The 24,693-nt window shown below is 40.6% G+C and overlaps 1 protein-coding gene across 1 annotated transcript in view; it reads left to right on the plus strand.

Moving 5' to 3' along the window:
- The first annotated feature begins 4,337 nt into the window (after window positions 1-4,337).
- Window positions 4,338-24,693, plus strand: part of Dytn (dystrotelin) — a 60,374-nt gene continuing 40,018 nt past the window's right edge. The window contains exons 1-7 of the mRNA XM_034497070.2: window positions 4,338-4,356; window positions 11,795-11,869; window positions 13,362-13,563; window positions 15,031-15,116; window positions 15,886-15,986; window positions 23,758-23,829; window positions 24,029-24,192. Of these exons, the coding sequence (XP_034352961.1) occupies window positions 4,338-4,356; window positions 11,795-11,869; window positions 13,362-13,563; window positions 15,031-15,116; window positions 15,886-15,986; window positions 23,758-23,829; window positions 24,029-24,192 (719 nt within the window). The remainder of the gene's footprint in view (window positions 4,357-11,794; window positions 11,870-13,361; window positions 13,564-15,030; window positions 15,117-15,885; window positions 15,987-23,757; window positions 23,830-24,028; window positions 24,193-24,693) is intronic.

A 24,693-nucleotide genomic window follows, 5' to 3' on the forward strand; every position in this document is an offset into this window, starting at 1 on the left:
GCCACCACATGCATATATAATCACATGTGCATACACGTCTACACACACACACATGCAGAAACACACATACATGCACGTACTTGTGCACGCACATGAGCACAAAAATGAAAAAAGAAAATAAATTTAAAACAAAGTGGGTATATGAATCAGCATTGTCACTAGTGAGCACATATCCAAAGGAAACAGAATGAACACATAGAAGAGATGTCTGCGTTCCCAGGTCAAGGGTCAACAAGTAACAATCCAATATTGTTAGGTCTTTTTAAAAAGGAAATCCTGTCATTTCAACAATATCGGTGAACCTACAGAACATTGTTATGTAACACGAAGCCAGACACATAGACTCAGATACTGTGTGGTCTCATTTATATGTACATTTCCATTGAACTGAAGCCAACGGTAGGATGAAAGTCTCTAGTGTTGTGAAGATGTTGGTTGGTCCAGGGATGTGCAATTTCAGCTAAGCAGGAAAAGCCTAAGGAACCCATTGCACAGCAGGCCATAACCATATGGTGGTTATAACAATGTGTTTTAAAATATCACTAAGGGTAGATTCGTTTTTTGTTACCACACACAAAAAAAAAAAGTGTGTGAGGAGGAATCATTAACTCAATCTATCTGTTCCTCAGTGTGTGTCTTAAAACATTATGTAGGACATCAATTTATAGAATTGTGTCATTTAATTTTAGCTAATTTATAAACATAATATTTATACCAAATACATGTATAATATGTACTAAATTAACAGACTTCTCTTTTTGGATTCACTAATATATTATAGTATCAATTTCAAAATGTCAGTCATCCATGCTTATATCCATAGAATTAAAGCTACTCGAGTACAGTAGTCCTTTAATGCATGCATGGTTCATAGTCTCTTTAGGATTTCCTCTTAAAGGCTTGTAAATAATATTGGCCCATAAACTTTTTACAAGCATATGATTGAATGAATGGAGAGAGAGAGAGAGAGAGAGAGTCATAAATCCTCTATTTCATCATTCAACTTTTTGCTGAGCTCATAAAATGAAATTTATATGCTCGTATGTCTTCTAGTTATATTCACATAAGAATCTTTTGTGTTTTGGAAACCATGAAGACCATCTCGTGTGGACTCAGAACATTATATTTTTAGCTCGTTTGCTATGCTGTCCTTGGTAATGGCTCCCATGAAGACACAGCTCATGTGGACTCAGAACATTATACTTTTAGCTCGTTTGTTATGCTGTCCTTGGTAATGGCTTCTATTTTTTTTCAAGCATCAGCATTAACAAGTTAACCTCATTCTGAAATGATCCAACATAAACATTTTCATAAAGTATTCTTTATTTACATATGGGACTGACTATGTAGGTTTAATTACAATCTATCAAGACCTCTCTCTCTCTCTCTCTCTCTCTCTCTCTCTCCCCAAGTTACAGTCTTCATATTGATGTATTAACCAGAGAGTGTGCACTCTCCTGCTTGCCTCCAACAGTACCCATTTGCCATGAGGAGCTGTCACCTAGTTTCTGGAATCCCTATACCCAACTCAAGGCAGGCTTTGATGAAATAGGAAGCCTGACGCCCTTCCTACCTGCTTGCTTGACAAGAGCTGTTTCAGATGCAGAGACTGGATTACCAATCAGCATTGTCAGAAACGTCCATGTTAGCAAAGATCTCGTCTTGACAGTCTATGATATAAAATGACAACAGCTGGATTTGATTAACAACCTAAAACACATGCATACAAAAGAGAAAAGGCAGGAGGAGTGACTGGGGTCTAGGAGGAGAGAAGAGACCTTGATGTGACTTTGGGCTTGAGCCACGGTTTGCAATAGTAGCTACAAAGTTCCACTAATCTGAAGTAACTGAAACCAGAAGTCCAGCCAAGTTTAAGACTACCAATGATCAATTTGCCAAAATTACTTTCAGTATACTTTTATTCGTTCTCGGTGTTTAAAAGTAATCTAATTTATCTTAATTTGATTAGGACTTTAGACAACTCTTTTTACGGGTACAGAATCTTAGTTGACAGAATCAGTCCATAGTAGTTTGCTTGACATCCTTAATGGTAAAGTTTTAATACATTTGGTTTGTGTGACAACACTTTTTAAAAATCCTAACAAGATTAAAACAGCTAAATTTTAAATCTGGACTTCTTTAGAAATAAGACATCAAGTTATATTTATAACTTAGAAGGAATTGCGGATTCATCAGAAATTATTATCATCTTTCTGGTGATTGGTATTATATTTAGTATCTTTAAAAATGTACAACCACATCTCTACATTTGCCAAGAAATTAATAAAATGAGTTAGACTCCCTTTCTGTGTAACTTTTTTTCTGGATTGGTTTGCTAGGTGCTATCACTTGGGATTTGGGGTCCTAGTTACTCTTGCTCCCAGAAGAACTGGAAGATACTTTATTTCCCTCCTCATTACATGAAACTAATACGGAAATGACCCCTTGAAACAGAGACGTATTGGTGACCCTAAATTATTCAACATATGATTACTAATGAATGTACTTCTTGGGGCTCTTAAAAGTGGTGCAATTTCAATTGACTCTGGAGTTGCTGAACAGTCAGGAGAAGACATTATCCCTACATGAGAAGGCCATACCTGGGCATCTGCTATCCTTACCCTTCCTTGCATCCACAACAGGGGAGTCATAGCTGCTGAGTGTTTGACTAAAGCATTGCTCCATGGAAACTAAGAAAGGTAAGGAGCTGTCCTTAGTGCACCTCCAGCTGTCCAGACTGGATGGGAGGCCACTTTCCATACCACATGGGAGTTTTAGGGGGCATATGTGGAAGCACCCCTATACTGAGGGGAGTTCTGACCTAATTTTTCTTGCTGAATGCTTCCAAACACACTCTGCTTGAAATATTAGGAATCTTTAGGAGTCTTGACAAGTCTCAGGTTGTCACTATTGCCACTATTTTGTTGCATTTTATTCTTTAATAACCCAAGATGGAAGTTCGTGTAGACTAGGCTTGCTGTGTTGCCTTGAGCTTCTCAAGCCCCTGAACCTAGCTCCAAGCTTTGGCCACACATCTTTATACTTACTTTCTATGGAGTGGGATCAAATCCAGGGGGCTTCATGCACACTAAACAAGTACTCCACAAACCAAGCTGCATCCCCGGTTCACTATCATACTTTAAAGGAAAAAATAAGTTTCTGGTGTACTTTTATTTAAAATAATATTTATCTGCTAAATGCTTTTCTTTTTTTACAATTTTTAAATGATTTTTATTTATCTTACATATGAGTACACAGTTGCTGTCCTCAGACACACCAGAAGCGGGCATCAGATCCCATTACAGATGATTGTCAGCCACCATGTGGTTTCTGGGAATTGAACTCAGGACCTTTGGAAGAGCAGTCAGTGCTCTTAACCACTTAGCCATCTCTCCAGCCCCCATGACTATTTACTTTAACTCATTCATTTACTGGAGGAGGTGAAAATATTATTTAAATTGAATTATTGTGTATAACTTGTTGAATGTCTTCAACTGCTGTTGTTAGTGAATGTCCTTTTTTAGAACTGTATAAAACTTTCTTATGTCATAATATTCTTTTTAAAAATTCTCTTAGATTAGTTCATTTTATTTTATGTGTGTGAGTGTTTGCCTGCATGTATGTGTGTGCATCATATGCATGCACAGATGTCAGAAGAGGGTGTTTGGTCTTCTAGAATTGGAGATCCAGATAGCTGTGAGCCACCATGTGGGTGTTGGGAACCGAACCGAGATGCTTCATCAGAACAAGTACTCTTAACTGCCAAGCCATCTCTCTAGCCCACACATAATATCTTTTGTGTTGTAAGAGTATAGTTTATAGTTTATTGTTATTAACCAGGGAGCTAATTCACTGACTTTTCTAAACTAAGGCCAAATTCTATGTAGACATATATGTATGTATGTGTATAATAGCTGAATATTATCAGTTTAAAATCTTATGTATAGAATTATTTGGCATAGTTTTACTATAAATTTAAACAATTGAGGTCTTCATATTTGACCCTTAACATTCAAGTAAACTTTATATTTTCTTCAAATGAGAATTCAGTCCACTTTTAAAAATGCAATTACCTCCTATTTTTAAGTATTAGCTTAATTGAACTAATCCTAGTTTTCTGAGAAAGCAATCTCTATACCAATATTCTTTGTTTTTATCCCCCAAGGGATGTATTGGTCTTCCCTGAACACCTGTGTTCGCCGCTCCACAGGTGAATGACTCGTTGGATGCCCCTCATCCATCATCCTTCCTCTGTGAAACCTTCTGCAGAAAATGGTTCATTTCTAGTCACAAGGACCATCTTGCCATCTGTCCCATCATCCCAGGAATTCTGTGAGATGGACTCAAGTAAGCAGGGTGAGTATTTATTGTTAGGCTTTCTGACATCAATTGCAGACAAAAATTTAAACACAGATGTGGTTTTAGACCCCTGAGTCACAGAGTAGAGATGGGACAACTTTGTGGGTGACAAGTAATTTATTGGATGACTAAAGTGATCTTTTCTCTTCTAAACAGAAATCCATAATGTGCAGAAGACTATTTGATCTATTTTCTCTAAAATCCTAATAATAATTTAACAAAAATATCTTAGCATCAATGTAATTATATTGTAAATTACTATTCTTATCACAACAACTTCTATCTTGTTGTTCAAATGTCATCTCTATGTATGCTTTATCAAGTTAAGATCACAGCCCAACATGGACTCAAAGGTGAGAGAAAGATCCACAGCTGTCACTAGACAGATATTTGGTAAAAAACACACTTGGGGAAACTAATTCCACTGTTTCCAGCATATCTAAATGTCATGGTAAGCCCCAGAGCAGTCAGTGGCATTTTTAGTTTTCAATTTACTTGCAACTTTATTACCTTAGCAAATCTAGACTGTTAACCTGAGTTGTTTGGCTTAAAATTCTATGATCTCATGCTGTTTTTTGAAAACATTCAATATAAATATTTCAAGTTATCTTTAGCCTTTTCAAATTTGAGCCATCCTACCAATATGCTATACACAAAGCAGTGGGCAACTCATTTATGGTTCTATTTTCTGTCCCTAATGCAGTGTTTCTCAATTCAGTGTGCATCCACGGGGCTGGGGAAATACTGGGTTCTGCCTTCAAAGTTTGTGGTTTGGTGTTTCTGGGTGGTTTGGAAATTCTCAGTTTGCAAGTTCCCAGACAACACCAACAGGGCTTTCTCAGGCCATGTTTGGAGGACCTCTAACCTACGGTGTGAAGTTTTAGATATCAAACTAATGGTGGGAGATTGAAAGAGACATTATCATATTCACCTTGATATCTGTGGAAAATACGCATGATGATGCAGCTGAACAAAAATAAGGATGGATGAGGACCAAAAATTGTTTCTCAAACCTCTTCTATGAACAAGAAAATACACAGCTTCTGCTGTTATAGATTTAATCACCGTAAACTGCTTGTTTATGGCTTGAGGCCTGAGACAGGCAGCATTTCCTCCTTTTCTTGAGTTTTCTCCTATTATCAGAAAAAAAAAATAGTGGAGCCTCAAGGAGGTGAGGCTGGCAGCAGGTCACCGGGGATACTCACTCATTCTCCACGGCACATTGTATCACAGCTTGCCACGTTATGCTGCATAACTTCATCAGATGATGCTGCAAAGCATCACTTGACAGGAATGAAGGGCCAGATGGCTGTGCAGCTCCATGCCTCTCCTTCAACAGTAGCTGCATCTGGGGGCCTGCAAGGCCCTGGGTTTGCTGAGTCTCTGTGTCTGCTTGATGCATCGGAGAGAAATCAGGGTATAGAAACCTGCTGATTTCCAGAGGAACAAAATGCACCAGATATCACACTTTCATAAATTATTTCTGCTCTACTCTACCCTCAGTGTGTTCTCTTCCAGAGGCTAAGATGTTTCTGACTTCTCCCATTCTCTAATGTTGTCTGATATGTAAGCATGTTTAAAGCACAAGGAAACACTGAATTCAAAAGGGTTAAATCAAACTTTGGGGTCTGCTATGTGCTTTTATAGTACATATTAGAAAAGACAGACACAAAGAAGTTTTGGGCACTGTGTCTTTCTTGGATGATAATCTTTAGGCAGAGCCCACATTACCCATAGAGAGGTCTTTGACTCATGACCATGTACTGCTTATTGAATGAATATATACTTACATTTTCTCTGGTATTTACAAAGAATTGATTCTAAACTCCAGAAAGTCAAATCTGCAAATGTTTGAATTCCTTACTAAAATGTCCTTGGTACTTGCACATACCTGTGCATGTCTGACCATACTGAAAATCATCCCTAGATTACTTATAATACCTAATAAAGTATACAGTCCATGGATATAGATCTTATTATGTATTTGTGAATTAATTTTAAAAATAGTCTGTGTTTGGTATAGATGCAATTTTATGACTATTTTTGATCCTTAACGTGATTGAATCTACAGATGTGGAAACTTCTAATACAGATAGCCAGCTGTTAAATTCAGAGCATAGCTTGTGGTCTACTCTACCTTCAAAGGTGAATCTGTCTTAGCTCAGCGTTGCCTTGTTTAACACTCCCAGCCACTGGGATTTTCAGCTGGACTCACAGTAGCAATTATGAATGGCCTCCTTGAAGCAGGTATTATATACTATCAGAAATCAATTGGCTAGCTCCCTAAGAGGTGGACCACTATTGTACCAGCGCATTAATATTGCCTAGCCAGGAACTATTGTTGTGTACAGAGTTCGCAATTGAACAAGACTGTTGTTGACAATTCTTCTCCAGCAGCCTACACAGGACCTCTGACATTGTGAACTAAAATCTTATGATGAAAATTGAGCATCCCTAGAGGCGGTCCTGACTGCCACTTTCATTACACAAGATGAGCACGTCCAGAAGTATCTGTATCTTTAACTTTTCAAGAATGTGCTCTATGTCTGGGGATAAGATTACTCAAAAACACGTACCTGACATCTTTTCTTCTGGACCTGTGAGTTTCAACCAAATATGTCAGTAAGGTGGTTTTTAATTGTTGTGGCCTTTACTCTGCCTCAACACTTTGGGGCTAAGTGCTCTGGTCAAGAGAGAGAGTGGGGCTCTTGGGGTAGGCGACTCGAAGAATGGAGACAAGACAGAGGTTCTGATCAAGTCTCATACCAAGTCTCTTTTATTGAAGGGAATTCTGAGGTATTTATACGCTTTTGCCACGTGCCTTGTAGGCGCGTGGATACCACGTGCCTTGTAGGTTATGATATGACGTAAGCCTTACAGGCGTCTATAGCGTGGATAGCACATGCACTGTGTGCCTTGCAGGCTTGGATACCACGTGCGCCTTATAGGCATATATGGCCTAGATAGCACATGGACAGGAAGTGAACCGCATGCCTTGCAGGCGTGGCTACCATGTGCGCCTTGCAGCTGGGGGCAGTAAACAGCAACACAAAATATGTGGGATATCAGAGTGTGCTTCAGCTGTTGTAGGCCATTGAAAACCAAATCTCTTATCAGGGTATATGGTTCCAGATGGCTGCAAAGATAATCTAGCCGCTTTCTGCTAAAAGTCGGCTCCCAACATTTAATTTGTTCAAAAATGTGGCTGTCCCTCAATTGCATAGGAATAAATGTGTGATATAAATATGTGATATAAATAGATGATTTAGATATAGATAGATAGATAGATAGATAGATAGATAGATAGATAGATAGATAGATAGATAGAGGCAGGGGTAGAGGTAGGGGTAGAGGTACAGGGGGAGGGAGAGAAAGAGAGAGAGAGAGAGAGAGAGAGAGAGAGAGAGAGAGAGAGAGAATATTCTGCCCTTCCCAAATAAAAGTTCATGCTTCTTTTATTCTAGGGAAGGGAAATGAGCAAAGGGGATGACATCTGAGATGTAAATAAACAAAATGTCCAATAAAAAATTTAAAAACTGGAAAAAAAGAAAATAATTCTCATGGTCTCTTTGCATACTGTCAGCAATAAATCTTTCACTATTTACTTACTTCTTGGTGGTGCTAACTTTGGCTTTGCAATCAGCAAGAGTCTAAACTCGTGCAATTCTGCTGCGCTGAAGGCTCACAGACTGCTCCTTAAATTCAAAGACGCTTTAGTTCTCCGATAAAGAACTAGAAGAGTTTGAACTTTGAAACACACACAAGCATGATCAAGAAAATGCTACCTTTTCACCCTTTAAGTTCTCCAATTGCTGCCTGGAGAAGAAACAAACAAACAAATGTTATTATAATTCTCCTGTCACGTATGCCTAAGTCAATGAAACCCACTGAACTGCTCCTCATTTCACTCCCTTTGGGGCCACTTAGCAAAGGCTGAATGACTGACTGTGTTTCTCATCAAGAAATTTCCCTACTTACTCCCTACATCCTGCAGCTTAAAAATCAGCTGGTGTTAAATTTGAGATTAGTTGCATTTTGAAGTCTTCTCCTTGGCATAATTAATACATCAGTCTTGAGCTCAGAGCTTAGCTGTACACAAAACATTTGCTTCAGAAGGAACATTATGGTTATAAACTATTTAGCTGGAGTTTGTCACCACAGAAAAATACCCAATGTACAAATCATTCAAAATACAGAACACAAAACACAAGGACAGCTCTTTCCAAATTTTCCAATTTGTTTCCTCTCTCACTCAAGAGCTCTAACTGATCCAAACTTCGATATTCAGGAAGATTTTAGACCCGATTCCTTAGCTTGCTCCCTAATGTTGTCGTAAACACCATGACCAAAAGCAACTTGGGAGAGGAAATGGTTGATCTCATGTTTCAGCTTAAAGTCAATCATTGTGGAACTGCAGGGTGAGATCTGTAGCAGACGCCTTGGAGGAGCACTGCTTACTGGCTTCCTGACCTGCTCAGCTTGCCTTATTGTACACCCCCAGAAACACCTGCCTGGGATGGCATGATCCATGGTCTGAGTCCTCACCCAGCTATCATTAATCGAGACAATACTCACAGACTTGACTACAGGCCAATTGAAGAGAGGCATTTTCTCAGTTGAGGTTCCCTCTATCCAGGTGACTCTTGCTTGTTCTACGATGACAGAAAAACAGAACACCCTACCACCTATGGAGTGAGTGAACTTATTCCCATTCATAAAGAAAACAGCAGCTCCCAGACAGAAACAGACACCGTTACCAATGCTTTTATTTAGTGTTGCTCTCAGGGAATGAGGGACGACAGGATTCTCAGAAAAACTAATTCTGCCAGCTGTGCATTCTCTCCCATCCAGTCTCTCTCTGTTAAGGTTAGCGGTATTCAGTTGGGATAGAGAACTTTACCCAAAGAGGCTTTACACTGATAATTTGTGGAGAGACCTGGTTTATAACGAGATGACAATATGATAGTAAGCCACTGTGTTCTTAAAAATTGTTTAGACACTATATTTTAACTATTCTCACTACCCCCCCAAAAAGTATAACCACGTGAGAGAAGCATGTTTTGGTTAAATCTGTGTAGCTGATCCACAGTATGCACATCTTTTTAAAAGCATACTGCACAAAGTAGGATTGGGGGGGATAGCCCAGCGGCAGGGTAGCTTGCCCAGCATATACAATGACCCATGTTTGTTCTCATGTTTTTCTGAGAAAAGGTTATACATTAGAAATGTATTGTGTCTGTTAATTAAAACTAACGTGAAAGAAAAGAATAAGCCTGTGCTATGTTCAGAAGCCGTCAGCAGGAGGCGATGCCCTCAAGCACATCCGGGCTCCTTTTCCTTGTTTCCTTCTCAAGATGAAGACCCTGATAGGGCAGCGATTACTGCCCCAATCCGCATTTCCAAGTTGAAATCCAGCAGGAAAAACTCAGTCTGCTGGCCCGACACCTTGAACATGGTGTCCTTGGACCAAGATTCGGGGATTAAATCACGCACCCACGTTGATGTGTACACTCCTTACTGTGTGTAGTCTTTGGCTTCATTTTACAAAGGGCAGAGGACAGCCGGCATCAACAGAGTTTCAGGAACTCAGATTAGGGGAAAGTAGTTCAACAGAAGAAAAGTGAAGCACTCTACAGGGACATGTGCTCCCTTGATGGGACTTGGAGATGACAAATATACCTGAAGCCCTCACCTCTTGAGTCCACCACCTGTTCCTCCTCCCCAGCCCATAATATATATTGGCTTCTGCTTTTCATTTTATACAGTTTATTCTGGCTTTCTCATCTTCCCTTCAAATTAAAGGTCCTGAAAACATCATCTGCTTTGGGGTTTATTCTTGGCCTTCCATTCTCCATTCAGCCCTATGCATTATGAGGGATGCTCTCCTGGTTCTTGTGTAGATTTCAAGAATCAAGTTGACACTCATAAACAGATAGTACAGTAGTAGCTCATAGCTGATGCTCAAGCGGCCTGTAGGTACCAAACCAATAGCTTGCCTCTGCTTTCTCAAGTTTGCCCTCTTTGACCTTCAGCCACTGCTTTCTCCCACTATCTTTGGTGTTCTCTCTTATATATCCGCTTGGACTTCTTTTCCTCTTTAGTTAACTAACTGATTGTGTTCTCCACATTCATTACTTACTCCTACTTTCTATCCACTCCGCTCACTCCACTCAAGCAGTCTAAGTGATGGACATGATACTCACTGATGACACCTGAATCTCTAGCTCAGCTCAAGTTGCATCCCTGACTCAAGATGCATAACCAAAGATTAGGGAACCAATTAGCACTACGTGCAGCTTCTCTCCCAAGCTGAACTGTCAATACACAGTGTTTAGCCTCATGTGACTTTTGAATACTTGAAATATAGCTACTGTGAACTGAGATGTGCCACAAATGTAAAATATTTCAAAAACTAAATATGATAAAAAATTATATCATGAATAATTTGATTACATGTTGAAGAATATCTTGAGATACTTGCTAAAAGTAGAAAGGAATTCCAATAGTATCCTATATCCCTGCTATAATATACCACTAGTAAGGAGCTAATAAGTAAAATACCAGACATTAGAATTATCACTTGACTTTCTACACTAATGCAAACAAGGCAGGGTCTCCTCCTTGACAGATCTTGTCAAGAGAGTCTTCAACTAAATCAGTATCCACTAATTAGATGTGGCACAGAATAGTAGATTAAATTTATTTTCTGAAATTTGTGATACATATATTCAAATATCTGAAAAGAAGACATTGTTGATTGATATCAAGATCTGAAGGTAATCTTATTGTCTAGAGATAATCCCCAAAAGTCATTGCAAGTTCCTAGACAATTGTTCTAGAATTAACAATATTTTTAATACAGCAAGTTTTGAAAACTTTAGCGTACATACATCTACTTCAGGGCCCCGTTCAAGGGCAGATTGCCTACACCTGCCCCCGAAGTGTGTTGACAACATGCTACAGTCATGTTACCATGTGAATTTGTAACAAGCCTCAGGTGATGCAGATGCTGCTGAGCCAGAAATCACGATGTGAGGACCACTGCTTTGCACCATCAATAACTAGCTTTAGCAGGCAATTTTGGCTGCTTCCAATAAACTGAACATTTCATGTGTAAGACCTTCTAAAGCTTCATTGAACTGCATTACCAGCGTGAATACAGGAGGCGATCTAGTCTGCAGTTTTGCATTTTGCTAGCTGTGAAGCCTGATCACCAGTCTTATCAGACAAGAAATCTGTCGTGAGACAACGAAAAGCTGTACTGTGAAATTTCTATGTGTCTTCCATTGACATTTACAGATAAAATAGTGTACTGTCTGGCTTAATTGTCTCACTTACAAGATAAGGCTCTAGGAGCCCTTCCATCCTCTCCTAGGGTGTGGGATTTGCTCAATGGTATACACTTTATCCACTCTACTTCATGTTTTCTTTGCAGGTGCTCTTAATAGAATTGAGAATTCTGTCTATAGAACAGCCTTCAAATTACGATCTGTGCAAACTCTTTGCCAATGTAAGTATAAGTTCTTTGTAACACTCAAGAAGGGTCAACAATCTGGCCCTGATAATGTATGATGTTCAGTTCATAAAGAAAAGCAAAACTGGCCCCACTCTGGTAAGTTCCTGGATCAGGAAAGCTGGACCTGTGCATTGAACCCATTGGTAACATACAAGAGGTGGGGTTGGGGAAGAGACCATTGTGAACAATCTATCCATACTTTACTTCACTGAAGGCAATAGGAAAGGTAAGCAAGGGTACTGGAAAACAAAAAGTCCCAAACTCCAACATAATGTATGACAGAAGCTCTAGGTAGTAAGATCCAGAGACTATCACTACTCGAAATCTTGTGAGATTAATGGACATCGCCTTTATCTTCATGACTGTAATTTAGAACTTTCACAAGACAAGAACCCCCTGCATTCCAAATGCCAGGCCCAGACGATAGAAGCGTGTGATCAATGATTTAAAAAAAAAAACAAAGTTTACAGCTGCTGCCACCCCTGGCCAGGTTTTATTGAAGGGGCATTCATGAAACCTGCTCCTCTATGCCCCAGACTCTCCCTTTCAAAGCAATATCAGAAAACAAATAAAAAATTTTATTATGCTTGGTGATTCCTTATCTGTGCGGGTGATTTATGAAGTAGTGAGAAGCTCTGGGTTTTATCATTTCACAGGCTGAAGCATTCCAAATGCCAGCAGCTCTTGGGACTCTTGACATCCCCACCTCTTGGGTGGTACAGGGAGTGTTTATTAAGCTTGCCTGTCACCCTCTGTTGGCAAGGATCTATAGAGCTAGCTAGATTTCATTCTTCTTTCTATTCCTCGCCTTGTAAACTTTTTACATGATGGCTATGCATACGTGTACCTGTGAGAAACCAGCCACTGTCTTTGTAAATAGCCTTGGTTTTACAATTTTATGAAGTACCATCTCAATAATATTGATGGGACCAAGATTTCTAAAAGTGATATTGTTGAAAAAGAGTGATACAGTCTGGTAATTCAGCCAGCCACTGATTTTAGGATGCCACTGAGATTTTTATTTTTTCACTATGGGAACTGCAAACGCACTGTTTCAATACACTACATTCCCTCTGAAGCTAAGCTGTAGACAGGAAAGCTGTATTCAGATAGGAAAGGCCAACGCTTAGTCCTCCCAGGGCACAGGGCAAAAAAATTCTCTCCCACTTCGTCACCACAGGGTTTCAACTTCCTTAGACAGTTTATTCTTCAAGTTTCCGTCTCTTTTTACCTTCAGTCTGTAAAATCCATGCCCTACCCCCAGCAACTGTCCTCCTAATAGTGGGTTTCATACCCTAATGACATACAGTTTCAGAAAAAATCTAGGTCCATGGTGAACATATTTAATTCCCTTTAAGAAAAATCCACTGTAAAACAAACAAACAGCAACAACATTCTCACTTAAACACTGGGAAATGTTTTTTGTGTTTGAAGCCCTTTGCTCTCATCAGAAAATATGGCTCCATCCTTTGTTTACTTCCTGCAGTGGACTTTATGGACAGCTCCCTGATTCAGCAGGTCCTATGGTATGGACATTTTGGGGAGAGCACAGACACCTCCATTTCTGGGCAGCAGCTTTTTCAGGAGCTCCGGGAGCTGTTTCAGAGAACTGGGATGAGAAATCCAGCCCCAGTGCACCCAAGGGCACCAGAGCTCACTCTGAGTCTTCTTCTGGCCATGTTTGACAGGTGAGGATGTGGGGATTGCCATGTGGCCGGCAACAGCAAGATCTCCGGCCACTGGTTATTCAGTTCTAGCTAGTGTTCACTTGAGATCTGGTCTGTAAAATGTTCTCTCTACTTGTCAGCTTGATTATCTGTCACTAACCAACTCATTATACACTCAAAAAGGAAATAAGTGTTCCTAAGTGTTGATTGTACAAAGGAAGCATGGAAATCGAGAAGCAGGAAATCTCTTTTTCCCCCTACAAACTCATTCCCATCCCAGAGAAGAATTCCCACCTTTTGGAAGGGGAAAATGTCTTTATATTACACTTTGCTCTTCACTCTCTGGTTGCATATTTCTTGTTCATTTTTTCAAGACAGGGTTTCTCTGTGTAGTCCTGGCTGTCCTGGAACTCACTCTGTAGACCAGGCTGGCCTCGAACTCAGAAATCCACCTGCCTCTGCCTCCCAAGTGCTCATTTTTTTCTTATCAATTTTGGCTTAGTTGGGTGTTTAACTGGGGAGGAATTGAATACCTAGCATATAGACAACTAACAGTTGAGTATCTCAGAGGTCGTGCTCTGGAGACAGTGGCTATGTGAATCTGTGTGGACATATGCGTGTGTGTACAGTGTGTGTTTTGCTAAGCTAGAAAAAAAATTTTTCTGCTGGTTCTCAGTTGGTTTGAAGAAAAGGAAGAGGAGAAGGAAAAGGTAGAGGAGAAAATGATAATGATGGTGGTGGTGGTGATGATGATGGTGATGGTGATGATGATGATGATGATGATGATGATGATGATGATGATGATGATGATGTAAGCTAGCCTCTGGGAGGCAAGCCCAATATAAATCATGGCCAAATTCCTTGTTTGTTTTCCTTCCTGATTTGCTACTTATTTCTAACTTCACAAATAACAGATAAATACATTTTTGAGTGACTTTTGTCATGATTTCAGTCTCTTTAAACATTAAAACTTGGAGTATCTTGTCAATTGGTGTGCTTACCTCCAACAGCCCTCGTACTTTTGGTAAATTGTCTGCCCAGGGTAGAAAGCTACACAGCTAGTGGTCAGAGAGCAGTCAGGCTCAAGGCTAGAGCCCATGAGTGTTTTTGGAGGGACACATTTTTTTTTCTTTTTACCTCATCTTTGCTGTGTGTAATGCAGGTAGATAAATTCTAAGGGAATAAGACTGCCCACTCCACCAGGATAGGCCAGGTCTGCACACCCAGACCTGACACAGTGCTTATCACAAAGAAATATTCAATAAATAGTTACTGAATTGTGAATGGATAAATGAATGAATGAATGAGACAATCACTTTCTTTTGATTCCTTGTTATGCCAAGTTCTAAATATATGAAGACTATAAGAAGCTAGCCGCATAGCATCATAAATGAATACCCATTAATACTTACAATTTTTATAAACCATTTATATAAATAACCCTGCCCTCTCTACCCTTGTCTGTGATTTGTGACTTGTTGCCCACAGAACAGGATCAGGTATTCTCAAGCTTCAACCTGTGGCTGCTGCACTGGTTGCCCTCTCTGGGGACAGCCCTCTTACAAAGTATAGAGGTAACATTCATAGACATTAAGTGTGTTCTGAAGCATGGTGACTCCCCAGGCCCCAGTGTGTCATCCTGTCTGCTAGCTTCTGAATCACCGTCATAATGAACTGCTCTTCAGCATGCCTCAGCATGAACGGTTTGGTTGCATTTATCTGTTTATTTTGATGCTTTATTTTTATTTTATGGGTGTTTTGCCTTGATGTATGTCTGTGTGCCACATGAGTACAGAGCCTGCATAAGCCAGAAAATGGAAGTCAGATGCCCTCAGACTTAAGGTACAGATGGTTATGAGCCTTCTTATGGGTAGTGGGAACCAGACCCAGGTCCTCTGGAAAAGCAGCTAGTGCTCTTAACTGCTGCCACTTCTCTGGTCCTTGTCTTGCATGTGTATGAATATATATATATATATATATATATATATATATATATGTTTGCAGGGTTCTATTTAAAAATTTACACTTTCTAGGTTTTTACTTAGCTACCTTTGACATTTATGATTTTAGAGATAATCAAGAAGCCATTAATTACTATTGGTTTTTCAAATAAGGATCCTCACTTTGCTATTCACCAGTCTTTACCACAGAGGTCTGGAATTACCAGAGGGTAAGATGTGAATGGCTCATTAGTTATTGATGGCCTGCCCTTCACAGCGACAAGCAAACAAGGAGACTATAAGTCCGCAGTTCTTTATACTCACAAAGAAACGTTCTCCAAGCATGTACTCTTCAAGGACACAAGGACTGGACAAAAGATTTCTTCTCCCTTTATGTGCCTAGCATTTTTCCAGCTTTATGCAGAAAACAACAGGAGAGGCGATGATTCCCAAGCCCGCATGAGCCGAAGAGTTTTGAGAGCCCTACTAACAGATCTACAGCAGGTAAGTCCTTGCATATAGGAATTCTCAGTTGGTGTCAGCCATGTCAACCTAGTATTACTGTTGCTGCTGCTGCTGTTGTTCTGACAGTGTGGATTCATCTTTATGGAGCCCAATCCTAACCCTGTCTGCTTCTTTCTCTGCACTGAGCCAGTGGCCTCTCCAAAATGTGTCACTTTGTGTGAGCCAGCTTTCTGGTAAAGGAGACCGGTCAGTCAACTTGAGAGGCAGAGATTTTGTCTTGGCTCACTGCTTTGGAAATTTCAGCCTGTGGCTAGTTGTCTCTGTTACTTTTGGACTGTGGCAAGTTGAAAACATCATAGTGGGAGCATATGGTAAGGGAAGCTGCTCATCCCCTGTTGGCCAAGACTAGACTCTAATAGTAGCCTTCACTGGCTTATCCCAAGTGAGGCCCCACTCTTAATACTTCATTTGTTTTCTGAGGTCACCAAGCTCAGCCAGGCCTTTAATATGTGCCTTTGAGGATACTTAGGATCCAACCATAACACACTCCTATTTCCAAAGTTCTTTACTGTCTGTTCCCATCTACAGCAGAGGCCCATATTCCATAGCTTCACAAGCAAAGCCTTTGTAGTTTGATCCAATCATTTTCTCTAAAAACAAAAAAATTCTGACTCACATGAAAAAGCCTGCTTTTCATTAATTAGAAAAAGGCAACCTCATGATGTCATAACTAATCAAAAGGAAAAAATGTCAAAGATTCAGAAGACTAGAGTGAATTTATTGATGGCACAAAACTTGGTGTTGCAAGGGCATGTGGTCTTGGTTTCCATGCTGGTGTTATGGGTGCACGTTACAGCTAATTTCTAAAACTGAATGTCACAGAAAAGTGTTATATAGACCTCAGAGGTTTGTACATGTGGGTGCTGGATGTTGTGTACTGAAGTAGGGAGAGAGAGAGAGAGAGAAAGAGAGAGAGAGAGAGAGAGAGAGAGAGAGAGAGAGAGAGAGAGAATATGTAAGTAGAACCGTCTTTAGGCAGCCGTCTAGTGCTGTGCAGGCAGAGGCCACAGCTACAGGTTCTCTGGTTCCTCCCACATTACCCCCATAAGGAAACAACAACTACGTTCCAGATGTACATAAATACCCAACTGTTTGATGAGCTTCCTTGTTGATCCTTATGATTGTGTTTTGATGTCTGCACATCAAAGAAGTAGCTAGCTGTCTTAGTTATTTTTTATTGCTCTGCCAAAGCACCATGACCAAGGCAACTTATAAAGAAAACATTTAAGTTGAGAGTTCATGGTTTCAGAGGGGTTAGAGTTCACAGCCATTATGGAGGGGATTGTGGCAACAGACATGGAGGCATGGTGCTGGGACAATACCTTGAGAACTACTAAACACGGAGTAGTTTGAGGAGAATATTAGCTTTGGGTGTTGACAGTGGAGGGCTTACCTTCTTCCTTGATCTCCTAATAAAATCAGTTCTTCACTTTTAGTTTACAGCACTGAAGTAGTTAGTCTGAAATTGGGACACCGAGTCCATTTTAACATTTTATTTTCAATAGGCTAGAAATAGGTATTAAAATAGGATAATAGAAAAAGACATGATGGAGTCTAATTGACTAATAATAATGAATGGGAGTTCTGCAGATTGCCCACCAGGTCATGTGACGATGAGTAGATCAGCTGCCAGGGTTCAGTATAGGGATTGGGTGAGTGGATGGAATGTAAGACTGCATTGTTTTGAGTTGTGGGGGGGGATGGGAGGAAAGGCAGGGTGAGAACAGAGAGGACTAAGCTACCACACCTCCTAGTTTGTTGGGGAGAGACGGAAGAATATTGTGGGCAAATAGGAAATATTGCTTAGGTTTAATACGGGGTGGGGTTGAGTAGGCTGCCTGGAGTGTAATTGTCAGGGCCTCCTAAGCAATCGGGGGAAATAAGACTGAAATTACGGGGATGAAAGAATAAGAATAAGGAGCCTGTGATACCTTTGATCTTGTAATAGGGATGAAATGAGATTTTTATCTACATCAGAATCGAATCTAGATCACATCTGATCCATAAACATGACTTAGAGACAGAGAGAGCTAGCTGGGAATGGTGTGGGTTTTTAAAACTGCAAATCTCACCCACCTCCTATTGACACACCTCTTCCAACCTCCTAATTCTTCCTAAATAGTTCCACCAAGTAGAAACCAAGTATTCAAATATGAGCTTATGGGGTCATTCTCATTCAAACCACCACAGTGGCTGTTCCAGTCTTTGAAGTCTACCTTTGTCTGTGAATATCTGTTAACAGTAAACCTGTGTAGAATATCTAGGCAGACTTGCTGTTATGGTCCTTAAGCCCATGAATTCCGTAGCCATTGCGTTGCTGGGAGGTGTCCTAATCCTGGGACCATTGCAGCCAATACAAATGTAGGCATCAAAACTGAGAAGGGCATCAAGTGAGACTTTGATTATAAGAGTTTGGATACCTTACCAATAGCTACACCACTAAAGAAAATGTCTTTTTCTCTTCCATCAGTTATTAACTGCATATACGTCCTTCAAGAGGAGCGGAGTCCCGTGACAGAGTACTGACAGACTTAACCTTGTATAGGCTTTGCTCAGGAGACTGTAGCTGCTCTGAGTTTGAAAGCAACTGCCATCCAATGTCCAGAAATCAGTATTCCATGCCTCTCTCCCCATGCCCTCCAGTTCTTATATCCTTTCTGATGTTCCCTGAACCTTGAGGAGGAGGTAATAAAGATGTCCCATTTATGGCCAGGCACTCAACAGCCATTTATTTTCTGCGCTTTGACCAGCTATGGGTCTCTGCAGTGACTGCCAACCATTGCAAACCGAAGCTTTTCTGCCCAGAGTTGACAGCAGGTCTTAAATTTTTTAGTAAGGTTAAAATGTTGCTGGCAGTGAGTATTGGGGGGCAGGGGCGTCTCAGGAGCAATAGAGAGGCATAAATGTTCTCACCCCCAGAGACAGGATTCAGCTCTGAGACAAAGGAGTTAGAAAATAATTTTAATTGGAAAGCAATAGCACAGACTCCAGGGGCAAGATGTGGACAGGGTCACATTGTATTAAAAAGCTCAATAAAACAGAAAATAATTCATAAACTAAGGTGGATAAAAGGAAGAATTTCCCGGATTAATCTATGTTTTTCCAGAATAGAGTCTACTCCTTTTCTGTTCCTGTGTAGAGTGTTCAAATGTGCCATAACATCAGACATATAGTGGGAAATGTCAATTATGAAAACCTAATGATATGGACATGATAAAATAAGCAAAGGACACTTAGCATATATCTTGACATTGGTCCCAACTGTTTTCACAAATCTGGTTTTTGTTTGTTTTCTTTTGTCTTTTGTTACAGGACTCTAAAATTCATACTGCTTACTAATTTAAAAGAGAGAGAGACAGAGATAGAGGTAGAGAGACAGAGAGATAGTTAGAAAGAAACAGATAGCTGGCTTTGAGGAAGGCTGAGGAGATTCTCTGACTCAAATCTGCCTCATGGGTTTAGTGTGGTTTTATGGAAGGGAAGAGGAAATGTCCAGAAAGACAATGGGCAGGGATTCATGCTCTGAGTGTGGTCTTCATCATCCAGATGTGTGCCTGGTCTTCATCATCCAGATGTGTGCCGTCTTCCCTCTTCTCTGCTGGGAACCACACAATAGACTTGGCTATCTTGCAGCCAGTGAATGAGAACCTCTAAAGTCTTCTTTTCAGCCAAAAAACCATTAGAAAGGAAAAGCGTGCTGGTTAGCTCCTTATCAACTTGACGTAAGTAACTGGATTCATGAGAGAGAAGAGAACATTCATTGAGGAAATGTCTCCATCTAGTGGTGCATCTGTAGGGCATCTTCTTAATTAATGAGTAATGTGAAAGGGCCCTGCCTACTGTAGATGGCACCACACTTGGGCACGTGGTCCTGGATTATATAAGAAAGCAGGCTGATCAAGCCATGGGAAACAATTCAGTCAGCAGCGGTCCTTCATGGTTCCCACCTCTGCTTCAGTTTGAGTTCCTGCCTTGACTTTCCTCAACAAAGGACTGTGAACAGGGATCTGTAAGTCAAACCGGTCCTTCACAAGATGCCTTTGAACATGGTGCTTATCACAACAGAAGAAAATAAACTAATATAAGATGGGGCGAGGGTCAGTTTTCGCGATGTCCTGGTTTAATGCAGTTCTGCCTAGTCACCAGCTTCTAGCTGCTATGCAATTTGCTTTTCTCTACCATTTCAACCTGACACACACACAGAAAAAAAAATGGCTGGTATAGGCATTATACTTTACTGCTCTTCCGGTGGTCGCAACAGCACATAGATCTCACTGCAGATGTTCTGCTGTCCGAGGCATGTCTCAGGCAACCACCGCTGTAGATGTTCATCCTAAACAACTTCATGTCTCAGAACTCAGGCAGGTGGAAAGCCAGGGGAGGCTTAATCTGCTCGTCCACTTGTTCCTCCAGACTGATAACAGTAGCGGGTTTCAAAGTGGATTTGATAAAAGGAACTGGGCAGAGGGGCATTTTGTCTCTCCTTTAGAAGTCTTTGTGACTTCTTGACTACCACGCATGGCTTCAAGTTAGTCCTAGTCTGAAAGGATTTTAAAAATCCACTGGTTTCAAATCTAATGAAGGTCAATGAGCTGCGGAGCGGCTGGCTCCCACCACCTCTCCTTCCTCTGACCACGCAGTGCCAAGCTTCTGAGAGGGCCAGTGGGAAGGAGCTTTTCGATTTGCATAGCGAATTATCATCCCATTGGCTTCCATTATGGGATCCAAGACAGATTTCTGATAGAAAATTTCAGTCCTTGAAATGTGATTCAAATCATCCCCTAGGAATGCTAATTATCGTTCAGAGTGCCATCCTGCCCTTGCCAGTGTGCCACCTCGTCACATTTAATTCTTCTCCATAGAACACCGGCAAGAAGTTAGCCAAATAGGCAATTCATACACACACACACACACACACACACACACAATCTTTATGAAGATATTTAAAGGGGGAAATAGCAGGTTAAATTCCACTACAGTAGGAATCCCAACTACAGAGTAACAGAGCTGATAATCTCTGTCTTCCAACACTCATGTTTTACATACAAACTAAGATCCTCTTTTTCATTAGGCGTTAGGACACCAGAGTAAGAAGAATGTTGGATCAGCAATGCCCTTAATGAGTGCCCAGTTAGTTCATCGGTACTCAAAGGCAAAAAAAAAAAAAAAAAAAAAAAAAGGGAAAAGAGTCCTTGGGCAGCTGCTGCTGCTGCTGTGGTTTTTTTGACTAAATACATAGGGAGTAGTTGCTTCTGCTCTACTGATGACAGGGTTATTAACAATTTAAAATACAAGCCATCTTGTTACTAGTAGGCAAATGTTTGTTGACTTTTGTCTGGCTAATTGTCAGCAAAGTGGTTCTAAGTGCCACTTTCCTGATTTGGAGGATGTTTATCTGAATTGATGGACTCCACAGGGGGTCTTTGCAGTTACTTCTGAGATTGCAGGCAGTGTGGCTGACAGCCTGTGCTGGGTAAGATGTCAGATGTGAAACTGGAACTCCTGTCCAAATGGGAATAAACGAAGGTGACGGGTGCACATGTCTGTGTGCACAGAAACCAGAGCCAAATGCATTGCCATCTTAGAAATCGCAAGAGATTCTTGGTCCCTTAGTTAATACCCCTGTGGTGACTGTGGTTGACAGGAAGAAAACAGACAATCGAGCCACCGGACTAGCTACAAAATCAAGAATGACAAATAAATAGAATCTAACAAATTTTGTCTCCTTAACAAAGAGACAAACTTCTAGAGTGATTCGCCAATCTCGCAATAAACTTGCTTTATTTTTTTTTTTGAGCAAAATGTTATCTCTCAGTGATCCCTTGATGTACTTACTTTTAAAAACATTTAACAAAACTTATATGTATAAAAGCTGTTAAGTGCAGTGTGGTGTACACATTCCAATGGTTCTAGGGACTCTGTGGAGATAGGACAGTAAGATGATTGTTCCAGCTCAGGAATTTGAGGTTGGACTGCAAGATCCTATTTCAAAAAATAAAATACAAAAAGGAAAGAAAAGGGAAGAGGGAGGGAAGGAAGGAGAAAGGGAGGGAGGTATGTTACAGCACTGTGTATCTCAAGTAACACAGGCACACATGTGTAATGGTCACCACAGTTGTCACTTGCACACCCATCATACCCACAGTCACTATTTGTTTATTGTTAGGGTCCAAGAATCACTGAAGGAAGACCCCAGACTCAAATAAAATGCAAAAAGCATTTATTCTGCAGAAATTACCAGCATGCAGGGGTCAACCATTTATCAAAATGGTGACCCCAGACAAAGGTGTTCAGGCCTTTTATAGAAAAGTAGGGGACTATTAGCTAGGGTTAGGTAATCTAAACCTTCATTCGTGCTGGGGAAGTTATATAGGTCCATTTCTGATTGGCTGCTATGTTAGTTTTACTCTATTTGGTGAAGCCCAGAATCCAACTCAGCACCTAGCTTACAGAGCCAACAACGATTAACAGCCCATCTTCAGTTGTTCCTGCTGAAGAGCCCAGTTTGCTTCCCTGGGAAACCAAAGCTTCTCCATTCTCAAGGTTTTTCTTTTTTAGGGCTCCTCTGAAGTGTGTGTGCATGATTGGGAGATGAGGGTACCCAAAACCTGATCTCATATCAAATATCAAGCAAACAAAATGACATCAGTAGCATGTCACTGTGTTGTGTGTTAGATCCTCAGAACCCACTCACCGTAAATTTTAAGTTTCTATGATTTGAGCCACATCTCCCTAATTTTCTCACTCCAGCCACATCTCAAAGAAGCCACAATCTACTCTCTGTTTCAATAAATTCAGCATTATTTTTAGATTATGTAGTATTTCTGTGTATGGCTAATTTCGATTTTTCTTGTATATGTTTTCCAGACTCAGCCATGCTATAGCGAATGACAGGATTTATGATTCTTAAAAGCAGAATAGCATTCATAATGTCAACAAACACCTAGGTAGTCTTTATATCTTGGCTGCCATGGATAATGCAGTGAACATGTAGATATCTCTTTTCAACATAGTGAGTTCATTTCCTATCTGACCTTCCTTTCAGAGATGATGCTTCCCACCCCACTTCAAAGACTAGAGTTATGGTTTGCCTATGAAGTGCACCCAAAGAGACTCCTGAATCAAAAGCTCTCAACAATAATTGATCATCCTTCATGATCCTATAATTGAGAAGTAACTGGATCATGAAGGCTCTTGATCTAACCACTGTCTTAATCTGTAGAGGGAGACAGACTTTAAATGGACTATTGGTAGAAACTTTCTTTGGGGCCTAATTAAAGAACTAGATCAACAGGATATTTCCCTGGACCTCTAGTCCCTATGCCCCTTGGTCACTATGAGGTCTGTCTTGCCACAGTCTTCTGTCTTGATGCTCCTTCTTGCCACAGCCCAGAATCCACAGACTGAAACCACAAATCAACCACAAACTTTCCTCTTTTGAAGTTCTTTATGTCAGATATTTTAACATAGGAACAAAACAAATCATGGAATTGACATGTATTTAAATGAAATGATGTGAAATCACTTGACACGTTTTTTTCTTAAAGCCATTGCAAACTTGAATGCAGTGTCACTGAGACCTCTATGGGGAGGGGGTGGGGGTAGGTGGGAAAGAAAGAGTAAAATAACCTGCTTGGGATCCTAAGAAGTCAGACAATAGACCTCTTCCCTTTGCTACCTGGATGCCTTCCTCCTGTGTTCTGCCCCCCCACCCCCACCCACAAGAGCTAACACAAGGTTGCCTTTGCAGATCCCAACTGTTGTGGGAGAGAGCTGCACTTTGTGTCCCGTGGAAAGTGCTATCCACAGCTGCTTCCGAGGGGTGAGTAGCATGGACATTCCTGGGAGCTGGTGCAGATGTTTGCTTAAATTAGACATCACTAGATTCCAGGATGACCTGAGTTTAGAGGCAGCCTTGTCTCTAGCTTTCAGATGTCTTTAGAAATAGAGACACAGAAACAGAGGGGAGAAAGAGGACAGATCCCCCAGAACGAATGTTTCTGCCTACTCTTGCTTCCCAGGTGTTGAGCTCTGGAATCAAGGAGGAGAAATTCCTGTCTTGGGCACAGTCTGAGCCTCCTATCCTCCTGTGGCTCCCAACCTGCTACCGACTGTCAGCCTCGGAAACAGTCACTCACCCTGTGCGGTGTAGTGTCTGCCGAACCTTCCCAATCATAGGACTGAGGTATTGTCAATATCATGTTTTCCAAATGGTTACTTGACAAATGGGTCCAATGGTGGAGCTGCGTAGCAACAGGGTCTCTTTGGGGTCCTTTCTATACATCTGGAATTTTCTTGCCTTTAGCTCATTAATTCCCTGTCTGAGGTAGCCTGGTTGAAAGTAAATAAATAAATGTATTTCCTATAATTGGTGAAATATTTAGTTTTTTCTCTGGCTCATAAACAGCTTTTCTTCTAAAGCAGTGGTTTTTCACTTTTGGGTTGAGATCCCTCTGGGATCGAACAACCCTTTCACAGAGGTCAAATATCAGATATCCTGCATAACATACTTACATTATGATTCATAACAGCAAAATTGCAGTTATAAAGTAGCAACAAAAATAAATTTATCTTTGAGGGGGTCACAACAACATGAGGGACTGTATTAAAAGGTTGCAGCATTAGGAAGCTTGAGAACCAAGGTATAAAACAGGTGTCTTTTGTTCCAAATAAACCTTTTGAACAC

Source organism: Arvicanthis niloticus, chromosome 3 (genome assembly GCF_011762505.2).
Source record: "Arvicanthis niloticus isolate mArvNil1 chromosome 3, mArvNil1.pat.X, whole genome shotgun sequence".
Classification (NCBI taxonomy): domain Eukaryota; kingdom Metazoa; phylum Chordata; class Mammalia; order Rodentia; family Muridae; genus Arvicanthis; species Arvicanthis niloticus.